At 36.2% G+C, this 26,084-nt stretch overlaps 1 protein-coding gene across 1 annotated transcript; it reads right to left on the bottom strand.

Annotated features, from left to right (window-relative positions):
- Positions 1–7,490: 7,490 nt before the first annotated feature.
- On the bottom strand, positions 7,491–25,902 carry LOC107691499 (tRNA (cytosine(34)-C(5))-methyltransferase-like). Its single transcript, XM_016490114.1, has 19 exons — positions 25,566–25,902; positions 25,202–25,359; positions 24,141–24,245; positions 23,910–24,015; positions 23,735–23,806; positions 23,517–23,601; positions 23,223–23,415; positions 19,621–19,695; positions 18,937–19,067; positions 18,212–18,285; positions 17,752–17,882; positions 17,421–17,517; positions 17,067–17,275; positions 15,754–15,846; positions 15,156–15,291; positions 13,645–13,725; positions 12,763–12,901; positions 10,797–10,836; positions 7,491–7,994 (listed from the first exon to the last, which is right to left on the bottom strand). The coding sequence occupies exons 1-19, from the start codon at positions 25,821–25,823 to the stop codon at positions 7,679–7,681; spliced, it is 2,499 nt and encodes an 832-aa protein (XP_016345600.1). The 5' UTR covers positions 25,824–25,902; the 3' UTR covers positions 7,491–7,678.
- Positions 25,903–26,084: the final 182 nt, after the last annotated feature.

Genomic DNA, 26,084 nt, shown 5'->3' with positions numbered 1-26,084 from the left:
TATCTATGTTAATCAGAAAGTCTTTACGATTTCTAAGGAAAAATGGGAGATTACAGCCATTTAATTTAAAAACCCTTTATTAACATTAAAGTGATAGATCAATTTTTTTTTTGTACAAAATAAATAAAAATCTATCATCATTAACTTACAATCATGTCGCTCCAAAACCTTTTTTTTTCTAAGACACAAAAGAAGATATTTATCACAATGTCCAAGATGTTCTTCTACAATAAAAACAATTGGGGACATTGAACATTCTGCTAAATTTGATCTCTTTTTTGGTTCACAGATTAAAGTTATGCAAATTTGGAATAACGTGGGGGTGAGTAAATGTTGACAGAATTTTCATTTAGAGGTAAACTATCATAAAAAAAAAAAAATGTAAAAAAAGCCTAATTTGCAAATGATCAGACTTTTGAATTGTTTTTCATTTAATAACCTCTATAACTTAGTTATGCCAAATATTTCAAATGTCAAATCCGGATGAATTGAAGAGAAAACATCAAAACATCTTTTTTACATCAAACTTTCTGATATGTATTGAAACATTTTTATTATAAACCAAAAAAAAAAAAAAATGAAAAGGGTAATTGTGACTTTTTATTGTACAATTTAAACATTTTTCTTGCAATTGCGCAAACATCTTATGTGCAAGATATTAATTCACAATTGTGAGATAAATAAACTTGAAATTCTGAGAAGAAAGGTCTGAATTATAGATACACTCAATCATGAGAGAAGAAGTCGCAATTACCTTTTTTATTTTTTATCGTGTGGTGGAAAAACAAAATTGCAAGATATAAACTCAGAATTGCAAGATGTTGAAAGTCAAAATGTGAGTTTATATTTCGCAATTCTGATTTTTTCCCCCCAAAAAAAAAAAAAATTTTATCCTGTGGCAGAAACGGTCTTCCATATGCCTTAATTTTCAGAGTAAATAATGAAATAACTAGTATTAAAAACATTTTAGTATTATTAGGTAAAGATCCACCCATCCAAACAGTCCATGCATGCTCAGTTCAATATGTGCAAAACACATTCATGCACGTATTGAACTGCTGATCTCAGTAATCTTTGCACCGAATAGGAGAAATGCACTGTGGTACAACATAGGCAAAGGCGAATCATCCGCACTGCACCTGTTGACATTTAGGTTGCTATAATGGCTCTGTGGTGTTGTGGAGTAATCTGTGCATGTGAAGGAAATAATCCAGGGTAATACAGGTCAGGATAATCTGGGGTGGTTATATTGGGCAAATAATCTCAGCACATAAATGTTCTGAGTAATCCCAAATGATTCTGCTCTGTAATCTTCAGCGAATCAGTTGAATTAAAAGGAAGCTCTGAGAAAGGAAATGTTATAGGCTTATGTGACAGTTTCCAACAATATGTGACCATGGTCCTGGACCACAAAACCAGTCATAAGGGTCAATTTTTCGAAATTGAGATTTATACACCACCTGAATGCTGAATAATAAGCTTTCCATTGATGTATGGTTTGTTAGGACAAGACAATATTTGGCTGAGATACAACTATTTGAAAATCTGGAATCTGAGTGTGCAAAATAAATCAAAATATTGAGAAAATCGCCTTTAAAGTTTCCAAATGAAGTTCTTAGCAATGCATATTACTAATCAAAAATTAAGTTTTAATATATTTACAGTAGGAAATTTACTAAATATCTTCATGTAATATGATCTTTACTTAATATCCTAATGATTTTTGGCATAAAAGAAAAATCTATAATTTTGACCCATACAATGTATTTTTGGCTATTGCTACAAATATACCCCAGCGACTTAAGACTGCTTTTGTGCTCCAGGGTCACATATATATTTCATACATTATTTAAGCAATAAACAAAAAGAGGCTGTCAACAGCTAAGCATGCATTATATGTGTTATTATTAATAATGATCGGAATAAACATCTCTTGAACCAAGTAATACAGTTAAGGAAGGTTTTGAGCTTCTTGAAAATCATGTCCTTCAATAGTTAAGTTGTGACAAACCCAGAGTACAGTTGAGGTCAGTGCAGTTGTCAGTAAGGGTAAACCAAGAGCTCATTTCCATACGTAACCGCAGTACAGCTTCATGCAGAACCTCATTAAGATGCATGAATATTCATATGCTTTGGAAAACACAATGAAAACTCAAACAACAGTGGACACACTGTTTATTAATAATCTGAAATAAAGGCTTATGCTTAAAAGCTTGATAAAGTGTTTAAAGTGTTAGATTTACAAAAAAAGAAAATATGGTTTTATTTATTTTGTTTAGATGCAATAGTTTTAAACATGCTAATTTTTTTAATGTATTCTATATAGATCTAAAAAAAAAGAAAAGAAAAAAATGCTAATAAATAAATACATAAATACTGTCTGTATTTGTTTTACGTTTTTCAAATAAGTCTATTCAACAAGTTTATTCAATAAAAAAAATACAGCAAAAACAGTAATATTATAAAATAACTGTTTAAAATAACTTTTTAAAATGTTTAAAACGTAATTTATTCCTGTGATCAAAGCTGAATTTTCAGCATCATTACTCTAGTCTTCAGTGTCACATGATCCTTCAGAAATAATTCTGATTTGCTGCTTAATTACTAATAACTCTTCTTATTGTCAATGTTAAAAAAAAAAAACGTTTTTGCTGCTTAATATTTTTTGTGGATTTTTTTTTTCAGGATTCTTTGATTAATAGAAAGTTCAAAACTTTAAATAGAAATCTTTTGTAACATTGTAAATGTCTTTACTGTCACTTTTAATCAATTGAATGTATTCTTAATGATTTTTTAAATTAATTTCTTGAAAAATAAATAAATAAATAAATAAAAGTCTTAGCCTAAACTTGCCAGCTTCCCCAAAAATATGAAGCAGCACAATTGTTTTCAACATTGATAATAATAATAAATGTTTCTTGAGCAGCAGATCAGCATATTATACTGATTTCTGAAGGATCGTGTGACACTGAAGACTGGAGTAATGATGCTGAAAATTCAGCTTTAACATCACAGGAATAAATTACATTTTAAATTATAATCAAATACAAAACAGCTATTTTAAATTGTAAAAATATTTTCCAATATTACTGTTGATTAAATAAATGCAGCTTTGGTGAGCATATAAGAGACTTCTTTCTAAAACATTAAAAACTATTCCAAACTTAATAATTCCAAACTTTTACCAATAGTGTATATATATATCTACTTTCCTTTACTTATGAAAAAGAACTAAAACATAAACAGACAAGGACACTGGAAACACACACACACATCAGTAACTAACTGCCAGCAGAAGTGAGTAGTGTTTGTTTGAGCAAAACCGGCATCACATTGCTATACATTATTGAAAAGGCATTGCTATGCACTATACTAAACTAAGGTGTTCTAGATGGTCACAAGAGCCATAATAATCGATAGTACTACTGATCATATTGCAATGTTAAAGTGAATATTTACATTTGGGGTCATGTGATGTTTGAACAGGTGTGACTGTTTAAATAAGAGCATTAGACTATAGCTTCTCACTGTACTATCTGGGGGGAAGGGAAAATGGAAGAGAGACAACTGCTAAACGACTGAAGACTTGGAGGGAAAATCTGTCTAATCCTCACAGAAAACACAAACTCATCCGCTTGTGCTTTCCTTCCATGCCTTGAAGTCATTGCATAACACTTTCATTACGTAATCCCAAATGTACATTCATGTCAGAGGTTTATCTTTACCGCGTTTTTAGCATGAGGCATCCTTGAGTGTCCCATCTGAAAGCAGGGGGAGAGGAGAGAAAAAAAAAAGACTAACCCACCAACACCTCCAAATGTCCTGTTTCAGCAGCAGCAGCATCATAAAAGGGGACGCTCGAGTGATGCTTCACCCTCTACCCACATATGAGGTTTGTTTTGAATTTAAAATAAGAGCATGAATAAACCAAGCATGAACTCTAGTTCAGTTCGGGAAATAGAGACATTAAAAGCTGGAGGATATATCGTTGTCTTCTGAAAATCACTAGGGCTGGTGTTTTAAAGATTTTGAACTGGAGAAGTAATAGAGAGAATACATGGTCCGAACTGGCCAGTGATGGTCTTAAACTGGACCAAGCTGCTCTCGCTGGACTATCAGCCAGTGATGTCAAGGTCGGCACCGCAAAACCATTTTAAGCCAGTAAACTTTTTTCTCCACCCAAAATGTCTTCTGAAGAAACAGTAAGAAGAAGAAAAGTGGAGTTTGGCAGCCACATCGTCAGGGTGTTGCAACACACTTTCAGCAATTTAAATTGTTTCATTACTTCACGGACCCCGAGCACAACTGGCACAGGATGTTACAAGCAAAGGTTTAAGTATCCTGTTTAAAAGCAGTAACACAATGTCCATTCACATAGTTCATCTGGTTATTTGCATGCCAGATCACACTGCATTTGAGTATAATCGCGAGGTTTAAGGGAGGGTTATGTCAGATCTGCCTCAAGTGTTGTGCTGTGGCATTCACTGCATGTAGCTGGTTGTGTCACTGTGGTTAATTACGTTCAGAGCACTCTGCAGTGACCATAGTAACAATCTCCACGGTCTGTAGACTCACAGCCTGTCTCTAGAACAAACCAACACGCCTGAGAAAAGAGAGAGAGGGGTGAGTCTGCCAGTCAAAGCAGGAGACGAGATAGCTCCTGCCAGCCCGAGAGAAAGAACACTGACTGATAAACAGGAAGCGAGATGGACGGCTGCAGGGAAACATAATCACCCTGAGCTAATGAAGGCAGATAAACCAAACAACCAGCAGTCAACCCAAAACAGACAAAGAGAATTAAAGGCTAAAAAAGGGCAAGATTGTGATCATGTGTTACCCGGCAAGTTTGAGTCGGGGAAGGACAGTGAAATAATACAGAATAGTGCCCGATCCTGACACTGATGAATCAGTGCGAGAGACAGAAGGAATATGGATACTTAAGACAAAGATAAGACAACAGTGCTGAGAAGCGTATGAGATGGAGTGTTGTAGCAGAAAGTGATGAGGAGGGGGTGGACAGTGTGTCCTGGGTAAGACATTGTAGATCACACAGAGAATGTTGGCATTTCTCTCGCTCAACCAAAGTGAATCATCCTCCCTTCCTCTCTTTGTCTCGCTTGCACTCACTCGCGTCTGTCAGTGCAGGAGTACCTTTTTGGCAACCAAGATGGCTGTTAAAGCAGGTCTGGTCAAACTCTGGCCCTCAAGATCTGCTTACCTGCCCAGTTCAGCTCCAAACCTGATCAGACTCACCTGCCTGTAGGTTTCTGGTAATCCTGAAGACCTTGATTAGCTTTTGTGGGTGTGTTTGTTTAGGGATGGAACTAAACTCTAGGGCTGTGTCCGAAATCACCCCCTATACCCTTAAATAGGGCACTATCCCACAATGCACTGCAATAACGAGCGTACAACCAATGTGCATTCAACAGTTAGAAAACACCCATAATGCACTGTGAGGGTCATGCCGAATGAATTCCCATGTCTCACCAGAAGGTGGCGCCTGCAGCTGAATCATCCATCCATCCATTTTCCAAACCGCTTGTCCAATGTGGGTACAGTGTAATATCATACAGGTATAACATTCTTTTTAATTGATTATTAAATTGTTTAATTGAGGTGTATACATGCTAGTTTCCATAAGTTCAAAATAAATCTTTTCATTACTACTGGAGCTGCCAGTTTGTTTAGTTTTGTAATGATTATTAAACAGCAAGCACAAACTATGCAAAAGTGGCAACCCTTCTGGCACACTTAGTTCATTCAATCCTTCAACTGGACTATATTAGTGGACTAATGTAGGGAATAGTGAATGAGGGGATGGGCAGGATTTCAGATACATGTATTTAAAATACATATTTTAAATACAAAATACTTTTTTGTATTTTGTATTTTAAAGCCTTTGAAAAAAAATCTAATGTAATTTGCATTTAAGTACATTTTTCCACAGCATTTTGTATTTTAAAGCCTTTGAAAAAAAATCTAATGTAATTTGCATTTAAGTACATTTTTCCACAGTATTTTGTATTTTAAATATGGGGGCAATTTCGAACACAGCATAGGAAAGTGGAGCTAAATTCTTGGAAAGGTGTATTTGATTAAGGATGGAATAAAGCTTTGCAGGACACTAGCCCTCAGCCTGTTGGCTGAACGTCTGATGTGTATGGCACACAAAATGGGAAACAATTTGGTAGTTTCGAAGTCATCATCTGATTGGTTGAATTTATAATTGTGACAATGATCACTTCTCAAGATCAACTAAACCAGGGGTGTCCAGTCCTGCTCCTGGAGGGCCACTGTCCTGTAGAGTTTAGCTCCAACCCTAATTAAACGCACCTGAACCAGCTAATCAAAGACTCACTAGGCATACTAGAAAGAAACTTCCAGGAAGGTGTGTTGAGGCAAGTTGGAGCTACTCTGCAGGACAGTGGCCTTCCAGGACCTAATTTGGAGACTCCTGAACTAAATGCTGGATTTTCAAACGTATATGAAGTTCACAGCACCATTGTTGGAGTAAACATGCATGATGTTCTTGAATGAATTCCACACCAGTCTGTTATTGTGGGGACATCGACTTTACATTTTCATGCCCCTAAACATGACGCAAAAAAAAACTAACAAAACTGATTGCTATACATGTCACACATCCTCTTGAGTGGTCCTTGGCCAGTGAAAGCTGCTATGGAGTGAAACCCTACTGACGTCAGTCTGAAGGTCTGGCTATGCAAGACTTGCAACAGGGGTGTCAAACTCAGCTCCTGGAGAGTCAGTCCTGCAGAGTTTAGATGCGACCCATGTGCCAACACACCTGTCTTTCACCTGGCCCAATTAGTTTTCAGAGAATTGTGAATGCACTGAATAGCTGGTTTAGGTGTGTTGAATTATGGTTGGGGCTGCCTGTTAAAAGTACATTCTATATATCATGAATGTAATCCGGACATACTACATTCTACATGTTACCATTGTCATGCGTCACTTCACTACATTCACAAATCCTCTCATGTGGCTCATGTGGAAAGTGTTCATTGGATGCACACTTCACAGTCTCAGGCAGTAGTAGTAGGCCATCCAAGTTCTTTTCACCTACTGTTTTATGAATACTACAAATGTGAACATTTTTATGTACGTTTCTTCCTGTTTATGCTTTCTATGTTCACAGTTTTTAGGACTATTCGGATGCAAGGGCATGAGCTGAGTTTGACACACTGCTAGCACATCTAGTCAGCACACTGAAATGTGGTATATACACCATTGAAAATGGCGCCAAACTATACTGAAATATTGACAAATGCCGTTTATTTCAAGTATTGCAACAATGAACAAACTGGCATAATGTACAATGTGTAAATCATGTACAAGCATCTGAAAAAATGAAATGCATTGTAAGACTGAGCTAGCGTGCAGCTCTTAGACATTATTAACGCAAAATGAGTAACAGATGTGACCTCCTTAAATTGTCCCTTGAACAACAACATAAACTATAAAAACATATCCAACATCAAATGCTTTAATCAATATTTAAAAAAGCTCTGATAAAATAAAAATCATCCATTATGTTCCCAGATCAGTTCTTCAGAGGTTACCCGACTAGGTGCTCCTGTACAAGCGTGCAGTCTGGAAAAAAACAGAAGGCCTGATGGAGCCTTTCATTTTTCTCCTGACCTACTAATGGCTAAGATAACTAACTCGCAGGCCCATCACAAGTGCTACCAACAGGTTCTGTGCCATTAGCGTTGGACTCTGAACCATTTTGCTCCGTTTCTTCACCTTCCTCTTCTAAGAGATCTGCCTCTTGGCTCAGTCCCACGGCATCTTCTGTGCTTCCTTCCTGGATTTCGGTTGAACAGTCATTCCTCTTGCCCTGTTTGTCATGGAAGACTTCCACCCCCACCATACGGAGGTAATGAAGACGCTCATTACGTGGGACGAAAGCCCTGATGGAAGTTTTCCCCCTCCAGCCGCACAAATCTATAGGGCACTGAGGAGCATCAAGATCCCTGGAGAGATGAGAAGAAAGAACAATTAGAAGTTGATACAAGAGGGAAAAGAGCCAAAGAATGAGTGACGGAGAGGACAATGAGAGGAGAAAGCAAGACAGAAGAAGGGGAAAGGAAAATGAGCAAATTATTGATCAGGTACAGTGCAGACAGTGCCAGGAACCGACGTGGAGTGTGATAGCGGCGGCGGTTGAGGCACTTTAAGAGCGCCTGTGATCAGACGGATGGAAAAAGAGAGTGAAAGATGATCAGGCGCGCTGTGCTGGAACGGGCCATCATGTTTTCATGTGTGGAGCCAGCAGCACGCTGCCAGCAGAGGAGGATGACACCACAGCGCCACACGCCGCTAATCACAGTGACATCAGAGCTGCTCTTGGCTCGTGTCACTCACTGTGACGAAACTGCGAAGAACAAGTGCGCGCACATCAGTATTAGAGCATGTGCTTTGTGGGGGCTCATATTAATGAGAAAATAAAGAGACATATTCATAGATTCCCATGATGCCATGAGGCTAATTTAGACATGTCGTCTAGCACAAAAAGTAATGGAGTAATAATGCTGAGTGGCGAACATTTATCAACCACACCGTTTGTTGTGAATACTGAAAAGGGCTGTTTGAGATTCAGTTTAAAATTCACAAATTTAGTTGCTTGTTCAAAATGACCCCAAGCGAAATTTGGGATATCAAAAAAAAAAAAAGGAAGTATAGAAACACCAAAATGCACATAAACTCTCAAAATGTGCATAAAAAAATTTGCTTAATTGTGGCAGTTTTTTCCCCCACATTTGCTGATCAAATTCCTTGATGCACAACAAACTTGCTTGACTTTGTGTCAGATCACATGGTTGAATAACTTTTGATTGACAGGCGATCTGACCAATCATAACATCGAATCCGCCATTTTATTTGACAAACAAACCAGGTAGGAGTGCAGTAGATTAACGCTGGTGGACTTGAACTTGAACTGTGTATTGGTGTCTTTCTGCGGTTGAAACAACATACCTTCCAATATTCATTCATATTTATTCCTTGCTATAAATAGTAGTAAATATGAAGATGATTGGTTCACGTGACTTTTTCTGTCTTTTTTTTTTTACTGTCTTGTCTGTCATCAGTTTCCTTATTGCAATGTATTTTTTACTGCGAGAGATTATGATGTGTGGTGTGAGCGTAATGGCTCGTCGGACATAGCAACAGTAACTAAGGGGGCGGGTTTTTTGCGAAGCGTCAATTAACCTTTATGAGGACATTTGAGAATATCATCATCTAACATACAATGCACAGAATGTTGTACATTTCTTCAGTTTAAATAAATTAATTTTATACAGTGTCCAGAATAGAAGCTTACATTTCGAAACAAAAATTAATCAATAAAATTAATAAACAAAAATCCAAACAAATACATTAAAAAAATAATAATAAACATCTAAAACAATTAAAAAAATAAAAATTAAAAATGTCTAAAATATCAACTTGCATTACCATCTAAATAAATATCAAAAATAAATCTAAAATATTAAATTAATGAAAAATAAACATCTAAATATAAAAAAATTAATATTTTAAATATCAAACAAGCAAGTAAACAAACCAATATAAAAAAATATATAAAAATAAATAAGTGCACGAATGAGCTATTTGTGTATTAACTCTAAGCCTAGGTTAACTTACCTGGTTTTAACCCACACACCTGACAACTGGTCAGCTAGATTTCAAACAAGAAGCAAGCTGCTGCGAGTACTGGGTGTCTCATGTGTGCATGTGCTGTCAGTTGACTATGATTTGCTTGTCGCTCACATTTAAAACATGAAAGAGTGATGAACTTGTATTGTGTGCTAAAGCTCAACGAAAACAAAAGAAACTCCATATTGTTGAAGAAACATCTGGTATAAGCACAGCCTCACATGGGCACAAAACCAGAATTTGCTGATTAAAATGGTGGGTGTGTTTGTATGTGTGACAGAAAGAGAGGGAGAGAGATAAAAGGACACCGTTTCCAGCTGGATTGACTCGTTTTCTACACAGTAAGGGCCATCAGTGTGAAACATGACTGTCTGGTGGGCCAAACAATGAGCTTTCTGCTGAGAGAGACAATGACGAGCTATTTATCTGTGAAGAGGAAGCCGGGTGCATCAGTTCGAGCCCTTTAATTATCAGACAAGGGGCGTAATGGCTACAAAGCACTCAATCTCCATTCATTTGTCTCGTGACTGGCGGGAGTGCCATAACAGAGCCCTGTGTGCGTACAACACAACACCCCTCCCAGCACCCGCCACAGGAGTCCCAGCATGAGCGCCGCACCAATATATAGCTAGACATCTACCTAGACTGCATATTAAAACTGCACCTAATGAAGAGGCTGCTCCAAAAATATAGAAAATGGAAATCAAAGCTGACTACTAAAATCTAATTTTGGTTTAAATCCAAGGCAGCACTACATTTAGCCTTCACATATAAAGAAATTCCAGAATGAATTGTGATACTAAGTTGATTTACACAATATCTGTGCACGATGTATTTAAAAATTGACATTTTTAGAACTTTTTCATAATGTTGTGTTGTTAACTTAGCAACATGCTAACACCAAACTCTATTGGAATCAACTATCGGTTCCATTTTGGTTTGGATGTTGTCTTAGAAGGAAGCTCCCTTTGTAGGAAACAGACAACGAGGCAGTTCACTAGGCTTTGGAAGAGATGAAGGGAAGAATGAGGCATAAACTGGAGACTAGATCAGATCTCAAGACTCTTTTGTTTAATAACCGTGTTGTAATAATATGGACTGAGAACATGAGCACTTACTTCGGATCTGGTAGGTATCTTAAAACAATGCTGCCCATTCCTGTAGAAAGAGAGAACAACATATGCATTTCAGAGCTGATATATTTTAAATATATCAGTAATGGCAACAAAAAAATCACGCCTTTGTTAGCTGTAATGTGATGCTGAGATTTATGAAAGAGAATAAAGGCCAAAGGTTCTGGTCTAAACGTGTGAATTTGTCACAATGACCAGTGTTGGGAAAAGTTACTTTAAAAGTAATGCATTACAATATTGCGTTACTCCTAATTACGTTACTTTTTATGGAAAGTAATGCGTTACATTACTTTTGAGTTACTTTTTAAATCTGGGCAGGGCTTGCTTGTTTTTAATTTCAAAAAGTTCTTCTTTTACAAATGTAAAAGCATTTTTCACAACAAAAGTGAAATGAATACGCCTCAGGCTGAAGGAAATGTAAATTCATGTCTGTACAGTATAGGGTGCATTTCAAACAAATTGCATGAAGAATATGACGCAGGAGAAGAAAGTTCAACACTATTCAGCAATAACAAAAATGAAACAAATGTGTTATTTTTGCTTAGTATGGTTGAATTGGATCCTTGAAAATCAGTGGCAAAGACATGGATTAATAAAATGGGATTAAATACATAAACTATATTTGTCTTATTTAACAGTTAATTATTGCATGTTTGAATAATATTATGAGTTTGCATTTGACTGTTTTTATTCATTTTGAGGAATACTGAATCTGTTTTTGTGCAGGTGAGATGAGTAAATAAATACTTGTTAATATTTAGTCTAGAACTACAGTAAGCATCATGTTCACAGTGCACACAACGCCTCTGCACTTACTCCTGATTTCTCTCAACATGGCAACACGAGAGCTGTCAGTCAAGACATGAGAAACAAAGTAACTGGTGTTGCTTATTTGAAAAAGTAACTCAGATATTTCCTTCTAAATTAAAAAGTAATGCGTTACTTTACTAGTTACTTTTAAAAAGTAATCTGATTACGATTACGTAGCAGTGATCTCTTCATATATGCATGCATGCATATATGAAGAAGAAATGTGCGTGTGTGATGTGCGAGAACCAGTGAGGTCTGTTCTAGAGTGTCGCACACATTTGAGCGTCTGTGTTCAATGCATTTGATGCACTTTTGTAACGATCACTCATTCATTTATTGTTTACTTTTATCTGCCTTCTGACTATCTTAGACGTCGTTGCTATGGGTTGAATCTTGCTTCGGATTTGAGTGACAGCGCGAGCTTCATGCTTTCTAACCATATCTCCACTTTTTCCCTTTACATTGCAATTATTCTGCTTATTGTATATATAAAATACAAGAAGTTTACATAGTAGTCCCATATTCTACAAATGTCTTTATACAGTATGTGCAGATATATACATAGAGAGAGTGTATCCCACACACACACACACGTATTACTTTAACTCTCTGCACAACTATGTATACATTGGATTAATTTGAATAACTTTAATGTATTTGAATTGTGCATCAAACACTAGGCGTATACAAGTATCGGATCGGGACTTGGTATTGGCAGATGACTCGGAACCTGATTGGGACATCCCTAACACGCACATGTAATTTATTTATAACCTACATTTTATAATATACATTAAATTTGCATATGTAATCTTTTTTTGTAAATATTTGATCAATTTTATAAAATTATACAACTTACAACTAGTGCATGTGATTTTTTTAATAATGTTTATAATTATAATGAAGTAATACTTTTTCTATAATGTGCATGCATGTTTTTTAAGTTTACATTAAAAAAAACACATTAAAATTGTATATTTCTAATTTGTGCGTGTATGATAGCAGTGATCTCTTGAAGGTTCATTCAACTTTTTACCACTTAAAACGGCAAAACTGACCTAATAATTTTAACATGGCTAAGAGTTCAAATAATTCATATACTAAAACAAGTGGCATCAGCAGGACTCTGAACGGCACTGACCAAGTTTCTTGGCCTGATTGTGAGCATCATCTCCAAGTTTCCTGAGGAAGGGGTTCTCCTGCGTGAGGAGCACCTTCACGTCCTCCACACAGATGTTGATGATTCGGGCTCTGATGTAGGGACACAGCGTGTAAATACCCTGGAGAAAGACAGCAGCATACAGTGAAGGACTCGATCTCCTCTTTCACACACACAAACAAACAAAAACACACACATAGCCTTTCCTGCTCAGAGAGAAGCATGTAACCTCAGGATGATTAAGTCTAGTGCAAAAATGCATTCCCCTTTTCCATTAATTCAGCCTTGGAAAGCAGCAGACATATTTTAATCCATTTCTTCATCTATGGGAAGAATAAATACACATACACAAAACAGATCTTCCTCTAGTTAAAAATCAATAGACTGTAGTGGAAAATGGTAATGGAAGTTCCCTCTAGAGCAGACAGGAAGGCAAACTGAGGTTATTAACGGCACATTGAGATGAACTTGTTTCCCTATAGACCACTAAACCTAGTTTTTGAGCAAAAAAACATGAGACAACGGAGATATCGGAGTGTTGCTTTAATAACAGACTGATTACTGCGGTACAACTTAATATCCAAAGCCTTTCTGGTTAAAATTGCATGTGAAAACAACCCATTATATCTTGCAGAAGTATCTCTGGGATTAGACTGCTGCTTTTCAACTTGAAAAAGATTTTTAAATGACGAAAACACATCTACACAACACTATATTTATTCTAGAAGTGAGTATCCAGTATTAATTTAGATCTCAATATTTTCAAAATGTTGGTTGTACGTACGCAAATACACAAGTGATTCAAACTACTACTACATAAAACATTATTAACACCAAACTCTGTTTTGTTTTACACACACCCACCTCCTGAGCCAGTCTGAAAGCACAACCAAACTGTTCTCCATCAGTATTTCTGGACCAGACCTTCACGCCTGTGTTTATAACCTGCAGAAAGGTTAACAGCATTTTGCTACTTCATTATTATTATTTAAATTTGGTAACACTTTTACATTAAGTTAATGTTAGGTAATGAATTAACTAACACTAACTACCAATGAACAATGGACCCTTGACCATCCCTCCCATAGACGCTGCTTTAGAAACACCCTCACATTAGCGTTAACTGTTTTTTTGTAATTTGATGCAAAGGTGATATAATACAAATAATAGTGTTATAAATGTAGATAGATTTTTTTTTAAATACAAATATGAAAAACTTGAGGATTTACGATGCTGATGACCTTGTCTTGACCGGTCTTGTGAAAAGGGTCCATACACTTGAAACAGTACTTATTGATCTCTGTAAACATTATTTAATAAAAATACAATTATTTATTGTTACTTCATGTTAGCTCAGGTCCATTAAGTAACAATAATAGCTTTTGATTTTAGTAACACATTAGTAAATGCTGAAATTAACATTAAGATTAATAAATGTTTTAGAAATATTTTTCATTGTTAGTTCAAGTCAATTAATGCAGTTAACTAATGTTAACAAATGGAACCTTATTGTATTTTTTTATTCTATTGCATAATAATAATAATAATTTTTTATAATAAAATTCATTATATTTTATCATTACAATCATTACTATTATTATTAGCAGCATCAGTAGTAGTAATAATTTCTTATTATAATTACAGAAATTTTGTTCTTATTTTATTATATTAGAAGTAAATATTACTAATACATTAGTTATAACTATTATTACTTAGTACTAATAATAATAATAATATACATATATATATATATATATATATAAAAAACTGTTACTAATAGTAAGAACGAATATAGCAATAATACTATATTAATACAGTTATATATATATATATAAATATTAAAAAAAATTTGGTACTACTACAAATTATAATGATCATTAGTATCAGTAATTAAAATTATAACATTCAATTAAATATATAATGTAAAAATGGTGTAGTAATAATAATAAATATTATCTTTAATAAAATTAATGAAGTAAATACAATTCTCTATAATAAACTTTATAGGTTTAATTATTTATAAGTAAATACAAATAAACAAATAAATAAAGAAGTTATAATAGTTCTGGATCACTACCCAAATAACATTTCAGCATGTTAACTGCTCAGAACAAATAAAACAACAAAGGACGGGGTGTGTAAGTGTTTACAGTGTGTTTCTTTGTTGTAACGTAACTCCAGTGATGTCTGTTTACATTAGCAGCAGATGGTTGTTTCATACTTGATGAATGTGAAGGCACTAGAGCACAGATAGAGTTGAGATCATTGCGAGGCTGCTGTCCCCATCTGCCTGTCCGCCATCCTCAAATCACTGCTAGCACTGATGAAGGGCCATCAGAGTGAGTGAGTGAGTGAGTGTGTGTGTGCGCTCTTGCCTTCATTCTCTCACTGTTGTTGAGCAGAACATTGCGGAGCTCTTTGGATACCATATACAGTTGCCTCTTCTTTCCTTCATGGGTTCGAGTCAATACGTTAAGCTTGGGGAAATCTGGAGACAGGTCGTAGAAAGCTCTGCAGCAGACAAAGAAATATCACAGCATAAAATAAATGATGGTTAGACAGAAGGGAAAAAAAAACGCACATATGCGCACAGAGCTGAACACGCTGCGACATATGGAGCAGAGACGTTGTCTCCAACAAGTCAAAATGGCAGGTTGCCAGCGCTGTGGCACTGTGCATCTGTGTGAGAAAATAAATAACATTCATCACAAACAAAAGACGGAGTCACAGTGACTGAATGATAATGATCATATCATCCGTTCATCTGATTGGTCACATAGGATGTATAGCGTAAGAACAGATAAATGCTCATATTTTTACACATAAAGGCTCCAGCCCACTCAGAGTGTATACAATCAGCCGTGACAAACACAGTGTTTCAGACAAAAAAAACCCACACAAGTAAGATATGAGAGTGTTCGTGAAAACAGTATTTGTATTGAGCAGCAAGGCTTTGAGAGAAGAGGCACTCACTGGATGGAAGGGAAGATAGGGTCATCCTCTGTCAGAAACACAAAAGGATCCTCTTTGAAACCAAAGAGTTTCATCTTCTTTGGAGGAGGGGGGCTGGAACAGACAGAGCACTTCATGTCAATGTGGAGCACAGTAACTGAAGAAAAACTGCAATAACACACACCGTCCAGCAGGGCGCACTGAAATCAGCAGCACAAGTAACGCCTGAAAGCCAATATGTTCAGAATGGAAATCTGTCTTACTGAATTCTTCATGAATACTGCACAGTTGTTGCACATCTACTATTATGCCTAACTAGTATGTGAAACAACAGATCATGCAAAAATAAAAGGTTCAAACGGTCACCACATAACCACACTAGTATAACGCCTGTTCAATCCTTAAAACCGATTGTGAGTTGCGACCCACGACCCAAAGCAATGTCATGTTTTTCTTACAAATAGTGCTGTTATTTTCCAAGTAAACGGCTATTTAAGAGCAACTCAAGTAGCGTCCAGAAGGAAATATTATTTTGCACTGAAAATTGCACTCAATATTGTGCCTAAATGTCTCATTTTTAAACAGTCAGATAAATATTAAAAAAAGAAACGTCTAAATGTTATAAACAGAATTATTAATAATACTATTGTTAAGATTTTTAAAATAGCAATAATAACAACAACAAAACTAACTAATGATAATCAATGTATCTGTTACACAATAATAATAATAGCAATAACAAATAACTATAATTTTATTATTAGAATCATTAAAAACAATCAATATAGCTATTAATAGTAATAACCGTTTTAATAACAATAATAAATAGTAAACAACAGTTTAATAACTATTCTAATATTAATAAAATTACTATAATGATAATACATGTATTGTTATATAATAAAATAACTTAAATATATAAATAATAATAATAATTTCATGGTAACAAGATGCTGTTAACAGGACTGTGTTTGCAATGTGTTGACCAAACGTCCTCATTCTTATTGGCCACCCTAAAAATGCTTCTGACTTTCTTGTCATACTATTGATTTATTTTAATATTTAATCATATTTTATTATTTTACATAACCTTGCTAATTAAATGATTTAAAATCAATAAAGATATAACAGAAATAACAGATCTACTGATTTATGAAATGGATTATTAAACCCTTGTGTTATAGGCTTTATCATTTAATTTACAGTCATCATCCAAAAATGTCTTCATTGGTGCATCTCAAAATCCACAACACAGAGAGAACAAAAGAATGACAGCAGAGAGAACAATAGGGTGACTGCTGCACCCACATATACACCTGGCTGAAGACACTCACCCACAGACATTATCTTTCTTGACCTCTAAAAGGTCAGGAGTATCCGGGACAGACGGGTTTCCCTCTGCAGGAGTCTCGCCCTCCACTGCTTCCACAGGGGCATCAGCGGACGAGCCGTCTGCTGGTGGGACGTCAGTGGGAGACTCCCCCATCTGCAGCTCCTCTGCAGGAGCCGCCTCACTGGAGGAGGTCACATCCTTATAACGAAGCTACAGACAAAGAGAGGACCGAGAGAGTACACATGCCAGCAAGAAAACGGGTTTGTTAGTTAAAACAACAAAAAGATACCATAAATGTACTCTCATACAACTTTGCATATATTATATTACATTATAGGTCTGGGGTTTCTAATACCTTTGGGTAACGGCGGTTCCATGGCATGGGTGCCTTCTTCACCAACACAGCCACAAAAAACCCGCCAGTGTTCTGGTGATGGGGCAATATTCTCATACTGAAAACACAAGTCAAATATACCACAATGACTATAGATCAGTGTAAATTGGGTTCAAACACCCAGCGACAGTTTACTCAACGTTAGTATTGCTCCACTTTAACTGTGGTTATATACTACCATCTGGTGGAGACTTTTGATACAACACACTAGAGCCCTAACAAGCACGTTCACAAACAGTTTAAAGCGTTTTGTTGTGTCACAGACAGATATTTATGATCAAAACTAACTCACCATCTCTCCAGCTTCATATTGGCCAGCTTCTCTGGGTCTGTTGGTGGAAACATGGTGGGTCTGATTTGAGTGTGTCGACTTGTCGGCACCTCTGACCAGTCAGAGTACCACTGACCCTCTTTGGTCATTACCTTCAATTAAAAGAGCAGAGAGCTAGATTAGAGATGACACCAGAGTACAAGATCTGATTACGATCAAGGTTAAGGGAATGTACACGAGTGTAGGCATGTTATATTAATAACCAAGATATCTTGGATTAGCAAAAGAGCTTTACTGTGGGCCTCGCTCCAGTGAGGACTTCGGTTACTTAATAGTCTAATGCTCTCGCTGTAGTTAATGAAGGGAAATGACAGCACTGCGCTAACGCAAACGACATAAACCAGAGCAAACATGACATTCATAAGCAGAAACAGTATGGAATGAAACTGATGTCAGAGAGTGGAGGCTAACGCTTCATTACCTTCCAAGATGTAATTCCAGGCATATATTTGAGTCCTGGGAGATCTGGAGAGGCATCAGCTAACTCTAAAGCACCTGAGAAATAAACAAGAGTGAAGAAACAACCACAGGAGAGTGAGATCAGAAAATGAAGGAGAAATGACAAGACAAATATGCCCAGCTTACTGCTTGAAAATATAATGTTTGATTGAAAAATTTTATTTACCACAGGTTTTGTAATATAATTAATATATAACTTTATATTAACGGAGACACATAACACAAACCAATGGGCTGAAACTTGTAAAGGGTAAAATGTAAGGGTAAATCTCAGAAACAGGGTTATCATCATTATCTAAACTATAAAAAATACATATATTATCTAAATGATTAGTTTAACTTGAAGTACTACATTAACTAAAACTAAATTAAAGAATAAAAATAGCTATAATTGTTTTTATGAATTTATTTGACAAAAACTCAAAATTACTAAAACGTCAATATTAAAGTTAACAAAATTTATAAAAGCATGTTAATGATACTAAAATAAACACTGCTCAGAAAACTACACACACATTATTTTTAATGCAGATTTAAAATTATTTTATCATAAAAATATAGTGATAAAATCAAACAATAAAATCAAATAAACAAAAAAGGTCCGCAAAATATATTTTTCTCTTTTGATCTTTGAATGAAACAGGCAGAAATGTCTATGGGCCAGAATCCAGAGGACAGCAGACATACCTTCACTCTTCTCCAGCAGAGCAGCGATGACGGCTTCATCCTCGATGGGGTTCAGAGAGCAGGTGGAGTACACCATCCTGCCCCCTACTGCCAGCTGCTCCACACCTCGTACTGCGATCCTGATCTGCAGCCTGACAGACAATGAGACACACACTGAGCATAACAAACTGCTCTGTTCTGCAACCTGAGAATGGACCAATGCTGACAGTGCAACCTAAAGAATACAACTCCTCATTAGATGCAACATTGCATTTCAGTAAAGAGGAACAGAAAACACTCCTCCAGCAAACGCATCACTGCTAATTCACTGCCGCTGCCAAAATGCTTAAGCTCCAGACACAATGATCTTCACCAATCAAGACTTGCGGGTTTACCTGAGAGCATGAAGACACAAGAAGTATCGAAACATTTCTGGAGGATCATGTGACACTGAAGACTGGAGTAATGACATATTCAAAGATATACTTGATATTACTTTTTAATTACAGATATTACTTTTGTTGCATCTCTCATAATGGATATAGAAGATCAAGTGGAGCGCATTACAATATTCCACATACAGGTAGAATGGATTTTGGCAAATCCAGGTATTCCATGCCCTCAGAATGTTTGCATACTGTTCACAACACAAAATGCACACCCTAAAAATAGCAATATTACACTATTATTCTGGACTGGTCTTACCCGTGGAGCTGCAGGCTGTTGCTGGTTGTCCATTTTTTCCACACATCAATGTTTTTCCTCATTGTTCCATCTCCACTGTAGAGAAAAAGGTTCCGATTTTATTGTTTGCCATTTATTTGTAACACCACTTTAGATCATTTCATGTGAGATACTGAGCACATAAATGTATTTCTCTTAAATGTACTTGCCCTGATTTGATTCGTTTTATCTTATAAATTTGTCTTTTTTTATATTATTTTGTCATCTTTATTTTGTTTTAAGGAGTTAAAAATGGTCCTTATCAACCCTGATTGCCATGGCAATAAAATTCTATCACATTATTATAACAGTTAAAGTTTTGGCCATTTTTTTTGTTGTTGTTGTTGAATTGGGCGGGTTTTTGGGCTGGAAATTATTCACCTGATCTGGCACTGCCGTCAAAGAAACTCTTCTCATGCAGGAGATCCGCTTATGTGTGTGCGTGTCTATGTGGAGGCCCACAGTTTCTCAAGAGTGTTGGGTATATTACTGTATGTATTAGTTTTCTGTTTCAGGTATGATTCTGTATGTCCATCGGTTTACATTGTAATGACGCTTGAAAGCCACGAATCGGATTTTAAACTAAAAGACAGAAAACAGACGTTTTCTCATGCTGAGAGATAAACGGATGTATGTGTTTAAGAAAATATTATATATGGTGTTAAAAAAATAAATGACACAGCGGATGAGAAGAGTTCCTATTTTCTGTTTTTATTTGAGCTCCAGAAGATGAAACACGTATCTTTAAAAAAAAAAGTAACATATCAATACATTTTTGGTTTTAATGTTTTTTTATTGTGTGGTAACAGTTTTATAAAAGCAATTAGGTATATTTATTTTATATAATGTATACTTATTTTATTGCTCACATATACTTGGTTTAGGATTTGGTTTAGGGTTAGTTGCATGCAATTATGCATAATTTACTGTTATTACTATGCTAAGCACATGTAACACTGTAAGACACTATAAAATAAAGGGCTACCAAGACTTATGATATTATTATTATTATTATTATAATTAGTGATTTTTCACCATACAAAGATTAAAGATGGTGGTATCATCACATTTATTTCCTTCAAGCAATTTTAAGCTGGACTGTATTAACTTTCAGGAGAGTTTCCTGTGGTCTTATGAGACCATATGCTATTTTTTAAATCAATTACATCAGTGTTTGGTTAACAAGGCAGCACATTTTGAATCAAATAAAAGTGCTATGCAGGAATGAACTCTTGAAGTTAGGAAACTACAATCTTACGCAGGCAAAAAGGCAAGCCATAATCTTTAAAGTCAACTTCAAATCATTTCATCGATGGAGAGAAATGTTTAGACCGCAAAACCAGGCTGACCACATTGTGTGTGTGTGTAAGATGTTTGGCCTGCTGGTATGGAGCAGATGTGTTGTGCTTGGCACCTGATTCTGCTGCAGGCCCAGTATAGACTCCACCAACTATAAACCCTGCTATATGATGTTACATGCTGGGAAGAGATTCACTGCTCAACCCAAAACACAGAGATCTGGCATGTGTGTGCGCCTCTATAATTGTGATCCTATATTCACTGTGGTCATAATCACAACTTCATTTCTGTGCACATAAAAACCGGGTTCATGCTGCTTGACAACACACATACACACACAGTGGCACTTATGTCAAACAGCAGAAAATAAATCTACAGTTTGAATGGTTTTTAATAATTCACATTAAAAGTACCTAGACTGACGTCTTTGCAGCTTATTTTGGCCTATAACCACTTAGAAGAGACCGGCAGCAGACGACATTTTAAGCAACCAATAATCACATAAAAACCAGACTATAAGGTTGAAGCTTCTGGGACAGAATTGAATGTTTTTTCCTGAAAGATTTGGCAGGTAGAAAGACACTACAGATGCTAAAACAAATCGGAAGCCAAACAAACCCATTTTATGTATACTAAAATCAGCTCTTGGTTTTATTCTTAAACGGTTGAGCCAGACTTATTTTTCTGTATGGCATCTATGGCTCTGACCACCACCTCCAACTTTGCCAAAAAAAAAATAATTTTTTAAGTTGGGTTGTATGGATTTGTGCAGTGTTATTTTTATGCCATTACAGTATTTTAATATTTTGAATACGTTTTTATTTATTTATTTATTTATTTATATTTATTTATATCAGTTTTCATTTAAGTTTTGGTAAATTTTATATGCTTTTTTAATTTTCATTGGTTTTTCTTCATTTTTATTTAGCTTTAATTGTATTTTCATTTCAGTTTTAGTAATTTTCACGATTTCTGCTTAAAGGGGTAGTTCACCCAAAAATGAAAATGTTATGTTTATCTGCTTACCCCCAGGGCATCCAAGATGTAGGTGACTTTGTTTCTTCAGTAGAACACAAACTGAGATTTTTAACTCAAACCGTTGCAGTCTGTCAGTCTTATAATGGAGGTGAATGGGAATCACCGCCACCTATCTCTCAAATGGACCATTGACACTCTATCTACAATCTCAATTAGGAGTGTCAATGGTCCATTTGAGAGATGGGTGGCGGTAATGCACTTATAAGACAGCGATCTGCCGTAAAGCAAGAAGACAAGTCACGCGCCGGCTGTCGAGGACAGCTCAGGACAGTTCAGACATTGCAGTGCATCAGAGGTAAAAAACTATATAAATACTGTTCAGTTTCTTGCACAGACCGATCGTTTCATGTCTTTACACATCAATGTATCGTCACGAGCCACAGGGATTAATTTGGTTTTGTTTGTGTATGTTTTTTTGACTCTCAAAGCCGTGATTCCCATTCACTTCCATTATATGACTGACAGACTGCAACAGTTTGACTTAAAAATCTTCGTTTGTGTTCTACTGAAGAAACAAAGTCACCTACATCTTGGATGCCCTGGGGGTAAGCAGATAAACATCAAATTTTCATTTTTGGGTGAACTATCCCTTTAAGCATAATCATTAGCGATATTTGCCTGCTGGTTATTTATCTTGAAGTTGTTTCACTTTAGTTTGCCATTTGCATTATCTTGCATTGATAACAAGCCTCCACAACCTTTCATGGATCCGGTTGCCAGATGTCAAGAGCTTAAAATCCACCAAACAGAGTTTCTCTCTTAAATGGACACATCTTCTGCCCTGTGGTTTACTTAATCTTCCCAACCAGGTAAACCACACACTCATCTCTCCCTACATTACAGATAAAGCGCTGATGAGCTAAAAACACTGGCAAAGTTTGGCATTCTCCATTCTGCTCAAATAAAAGTGTAATACAGCCAGTCTGTTGTTTGCTGCGACTAAATCTGCTAGCAAACCATGCAAGTTGACGTTCTCTTGATTTATGCTTGTAAAAGTGCAATAATTCTGATGAAGCGTATACAATTTTTTTTTACAATAACAGTGATAAGAATTTTTAAGCAAATTAATCATGATTAACTAACAGTGCAACCATGATCATGCAACCCAAATTACTTATTTTATTTCAGTTACTTTGCAAAGGCAACATTTCTAATCTAACACTTTGATTGAAAAACTAGAATTTGCTAATGGAGGTCAATAAAAACAAATCAAGTAACGTCTCTGGGTCCCAAGTAGAGACCCTCACCTGCAGGGTACATCACACAGGATCCGGTCATAAAACAGGATGTCCTTCTTCCCGTCCTGATCAAAGTACAGACGTGGAATGCTAGAGGCGTCATGGTTGACCACCATAATACACGGACTGTTCAATCTCTTGGCCTGGTGGACCAGCAGGTAACAGCGCTTGTTATCCACATCATTGGCAATTACAAAACCCTCTGAAGACACAGAAGAGATGGAGAAGAACTATGAGATATGATCATCTTAAATCTGTATTGGATTCATTATGTAAAGCCCATACTAATGAGTATCAGTTTACCAGGGAAAGGCACGTCCATGTCAGAGTGAACCATCTCGATTAGTTGAGCAGTCTTTGATCCTGGAGCTGCACACATGTCCAGAATCTAGTCATACAAGCCAGAAAGATGGAGATGAGACCTCACAATTATAAAGATTCTCGCAGTGCAGAAAGCACCCAGAGGAAAAACCTTCAGCTGGTATTAATGGAAACTCATGATGGTGTTATTGAAGATGTACCTTATGTTGAGGCTCAATTTTCAGTAGAAGAGGAGGAATCATACTGACTGCTTCCTGTCTGCTAATATTTCCCTGATAGAGGAAACAGGATTAAAAGAAAGGTTGATCGAAAACGATATTTGCATTTATTAAAAAGCCAATGAAGTTCCACAGATATTTACTGATTTTTATTTACCGATTCCGTTTCGCTGACCAAGAACTGGTGGAATTTCTCCAGGAGTGGAGATTTGCGCAGAATCTTTCTGCTCAGATTAGTGTGCCACGCCAGTTCATCAGGATACCTGTAAGAGCATGGTGAGATGGTGAAAGAGCACGCCTGGAGTGCCATGCTTTACAGATGTCCAAAGACATTTCAAATTAATTTACAAGTAAAACACATAAGCAGTTAGTTTTTTATCCATCTTACCAACTTAAGGGCTGAGGAGCCTCAATCTTCTGCCCATCCACCTCAAGATCTTGAACCTCTTTGAAGTATTTCTCTTTAAGAGTATGAAGGATTTCTTTGGCATGACTGATTACAGGGATTGAGAAAGGGACAAATCAAAAATGTAAAATTGTAGGGGTGTAACAATATATTACATCACAACATACTGCAACACAAAAACGCAACAATATGTATCATGGATGGTTGTGTATAGTTCATCATTTTATACTTTCAGGTTCAATTTTAGTCATTTTGATGTGCTTTTGTCATTTTTTTTTTTTTTTATATATTTCTATTTAGCTTGAATTTATCTTTATTTGAGTTTTAGTAACTTTAGTACTTCAACTTATTTTATTTCATTTTTTTGCCAAAACAACATTTTTAGTTTTTGTTTGACTTTTTTCATCTAATGTTTTGATAACAAAACTAGAACATTTTAATGGAGGTCAATACAAACAACTTAAGTTGCGTCTCTGGATCCAAGCATATAAATGAACAGTACTTTTTGTCATACGTCTTATATAATTAATAATTTAAACAGAGTTTAAAAAAATGTAAGTATCAATAGAGTATGATATCGTGAGATCAGTATCAAACAGAATTGTGACATTAGTGTATTGTTCTCTAAACCAGGGGTCCTCAACTCTGGACCTCGAGATCCACTTTCCTGCAGAGTTTTGCTCCAACCTGGACTAAACACACCTACCTGCAACTTTCTGGTAATCATGAAGACCTTGATGAGCTTGTTCAGGTGTGTTTGATTAGGGTTGGAGCTGAACTCTGCAGGAAAGTGGATCTCAAGGTCTAGAGTTGAGGACCACTGCTCTAAACTATCCATGAAAGCGGTCAAGAAATATGGCTTCATCTATGGCCTGACAGCAGCGTGGCTGATGGTCGGTAGTAAATTATAAGATTCTGAGAGCAGTAAATAAGGTAACTAATATTTTTTTTAACCACTGAAGTCATAATTCAAACGGTGTGGCAGTCAAATCACTGTTTGTCATTCAATGAAAACTTTAGACTTGCAGAAAACACCAGGTCACCTCTTGTATCCAGTGATCCGTATTGTAGCTGGCAGTGGCTCCCTCATGGCCTCCATGAACTCCTCAAACTCTCCCTCGGGAACAATCTTCAGCTCCGTGTAGTAATGCTCAAAGAGTTTGTTTTCCTTGATGATCTCTGCGTATCCAGCTCCCCAGCCCTGCCAAAAAAAACCCATGTGAGGGACTATTCCCACCTACCTGCATGCCATTTACCATGAGATGACATTGAAACCTTTGTTAGTATACATAGACAATCACAATGATATAACTACATAAGTGTATTCACTGTGCAACATAAATTATATTCAGAAATGAATCTGCAGTGTGCAGAAAAGTGCGAAGCTAGAGCAGTTAGCAAACTCACAGCGTCATCTCTGCTTCTTTTCCCCTCAGCTCTTCCATCTCTGTTCTGCTGAGCTCTTTGTCTGTTTCTGTTTTTCCTGCCCATGTTGGACACGCATATAACTCTGGATATAAACCTGCGTTGCGTTCTGACTGAGCACCTGCCTGAAGAACTGCACTTCTCCGCTCCTGCTGAACTCACGCGTTCGTGACACAAGCGCACATTCGACTGAAAGACCCCTTCCGTGGTGTCCGCATTATTGCCTGACTTGCGTTTCATTTTCTACCTTTAAACCTTTGACCTTCAGTCGTAATAAATGTATTGCCAGAAGAATAAAACACAACATACAATGGTACAACTATAAAAAATAACGCAAATAAGAATAGGTGAAATTATATTAAATATGAGGTTTCACCGTGGATGTTCTGTATATTTAATCCTGTATTTCACTACATTTTTGTAAAATATTAAATTTGGCAAGCAATAGTAAAAGATAAATAAACAAAATATTCTCTTTTTAGTTACTCATATGAGTCGCTC

This window comes from Sinocyclocheilus anshuiensis, unplaced genomic scaffold (assembly GCF_001515605.1).
Source record: "Sinocyclocheilus anshuiensis isolate Anshui unplaced genomic scaffold, SAMN03320099.WGS_v1.1 scaffold162, whole genome shotgun sequence".
Taxonomy (NCBI): Eukaryota; Metazoa; Chordata; class Actinopteri; order Cypriniformes; family Cyprinidae; genus Sinocyclocheilus; species Sinocyclocheilus anshuiensis.
Note: the sequence above shows the minus strand (reverse complement) of the source record. Positions and strands in the feature narration are given on the sequence as shown.

Bases quoted from the DNA above. Each gene is read 5' to 3' on its own strand.
- LOC107691499 (XM_016490114.1), bottom strand. From the start codon at position 25,823: ATGAAACGCAAGTCAGGCAATAATGCGGACACCACGGAAGGGGTCTTT. The intron at 25,360-25,565 runs GTGAGTTTGCTA...TTTTTTTGGCAG, and splicing joins AAAGAAGCAGAGATGACGCT to GGCTGGGGAGCTGGATACGC. The intron at 17,518-17,751 runs GTGAGTTAGTTT...TTGTGTTTTCAG, and splicing joins AATATGAAGCTGGAGAGATG to TATGAGAATATTGCCCCATC.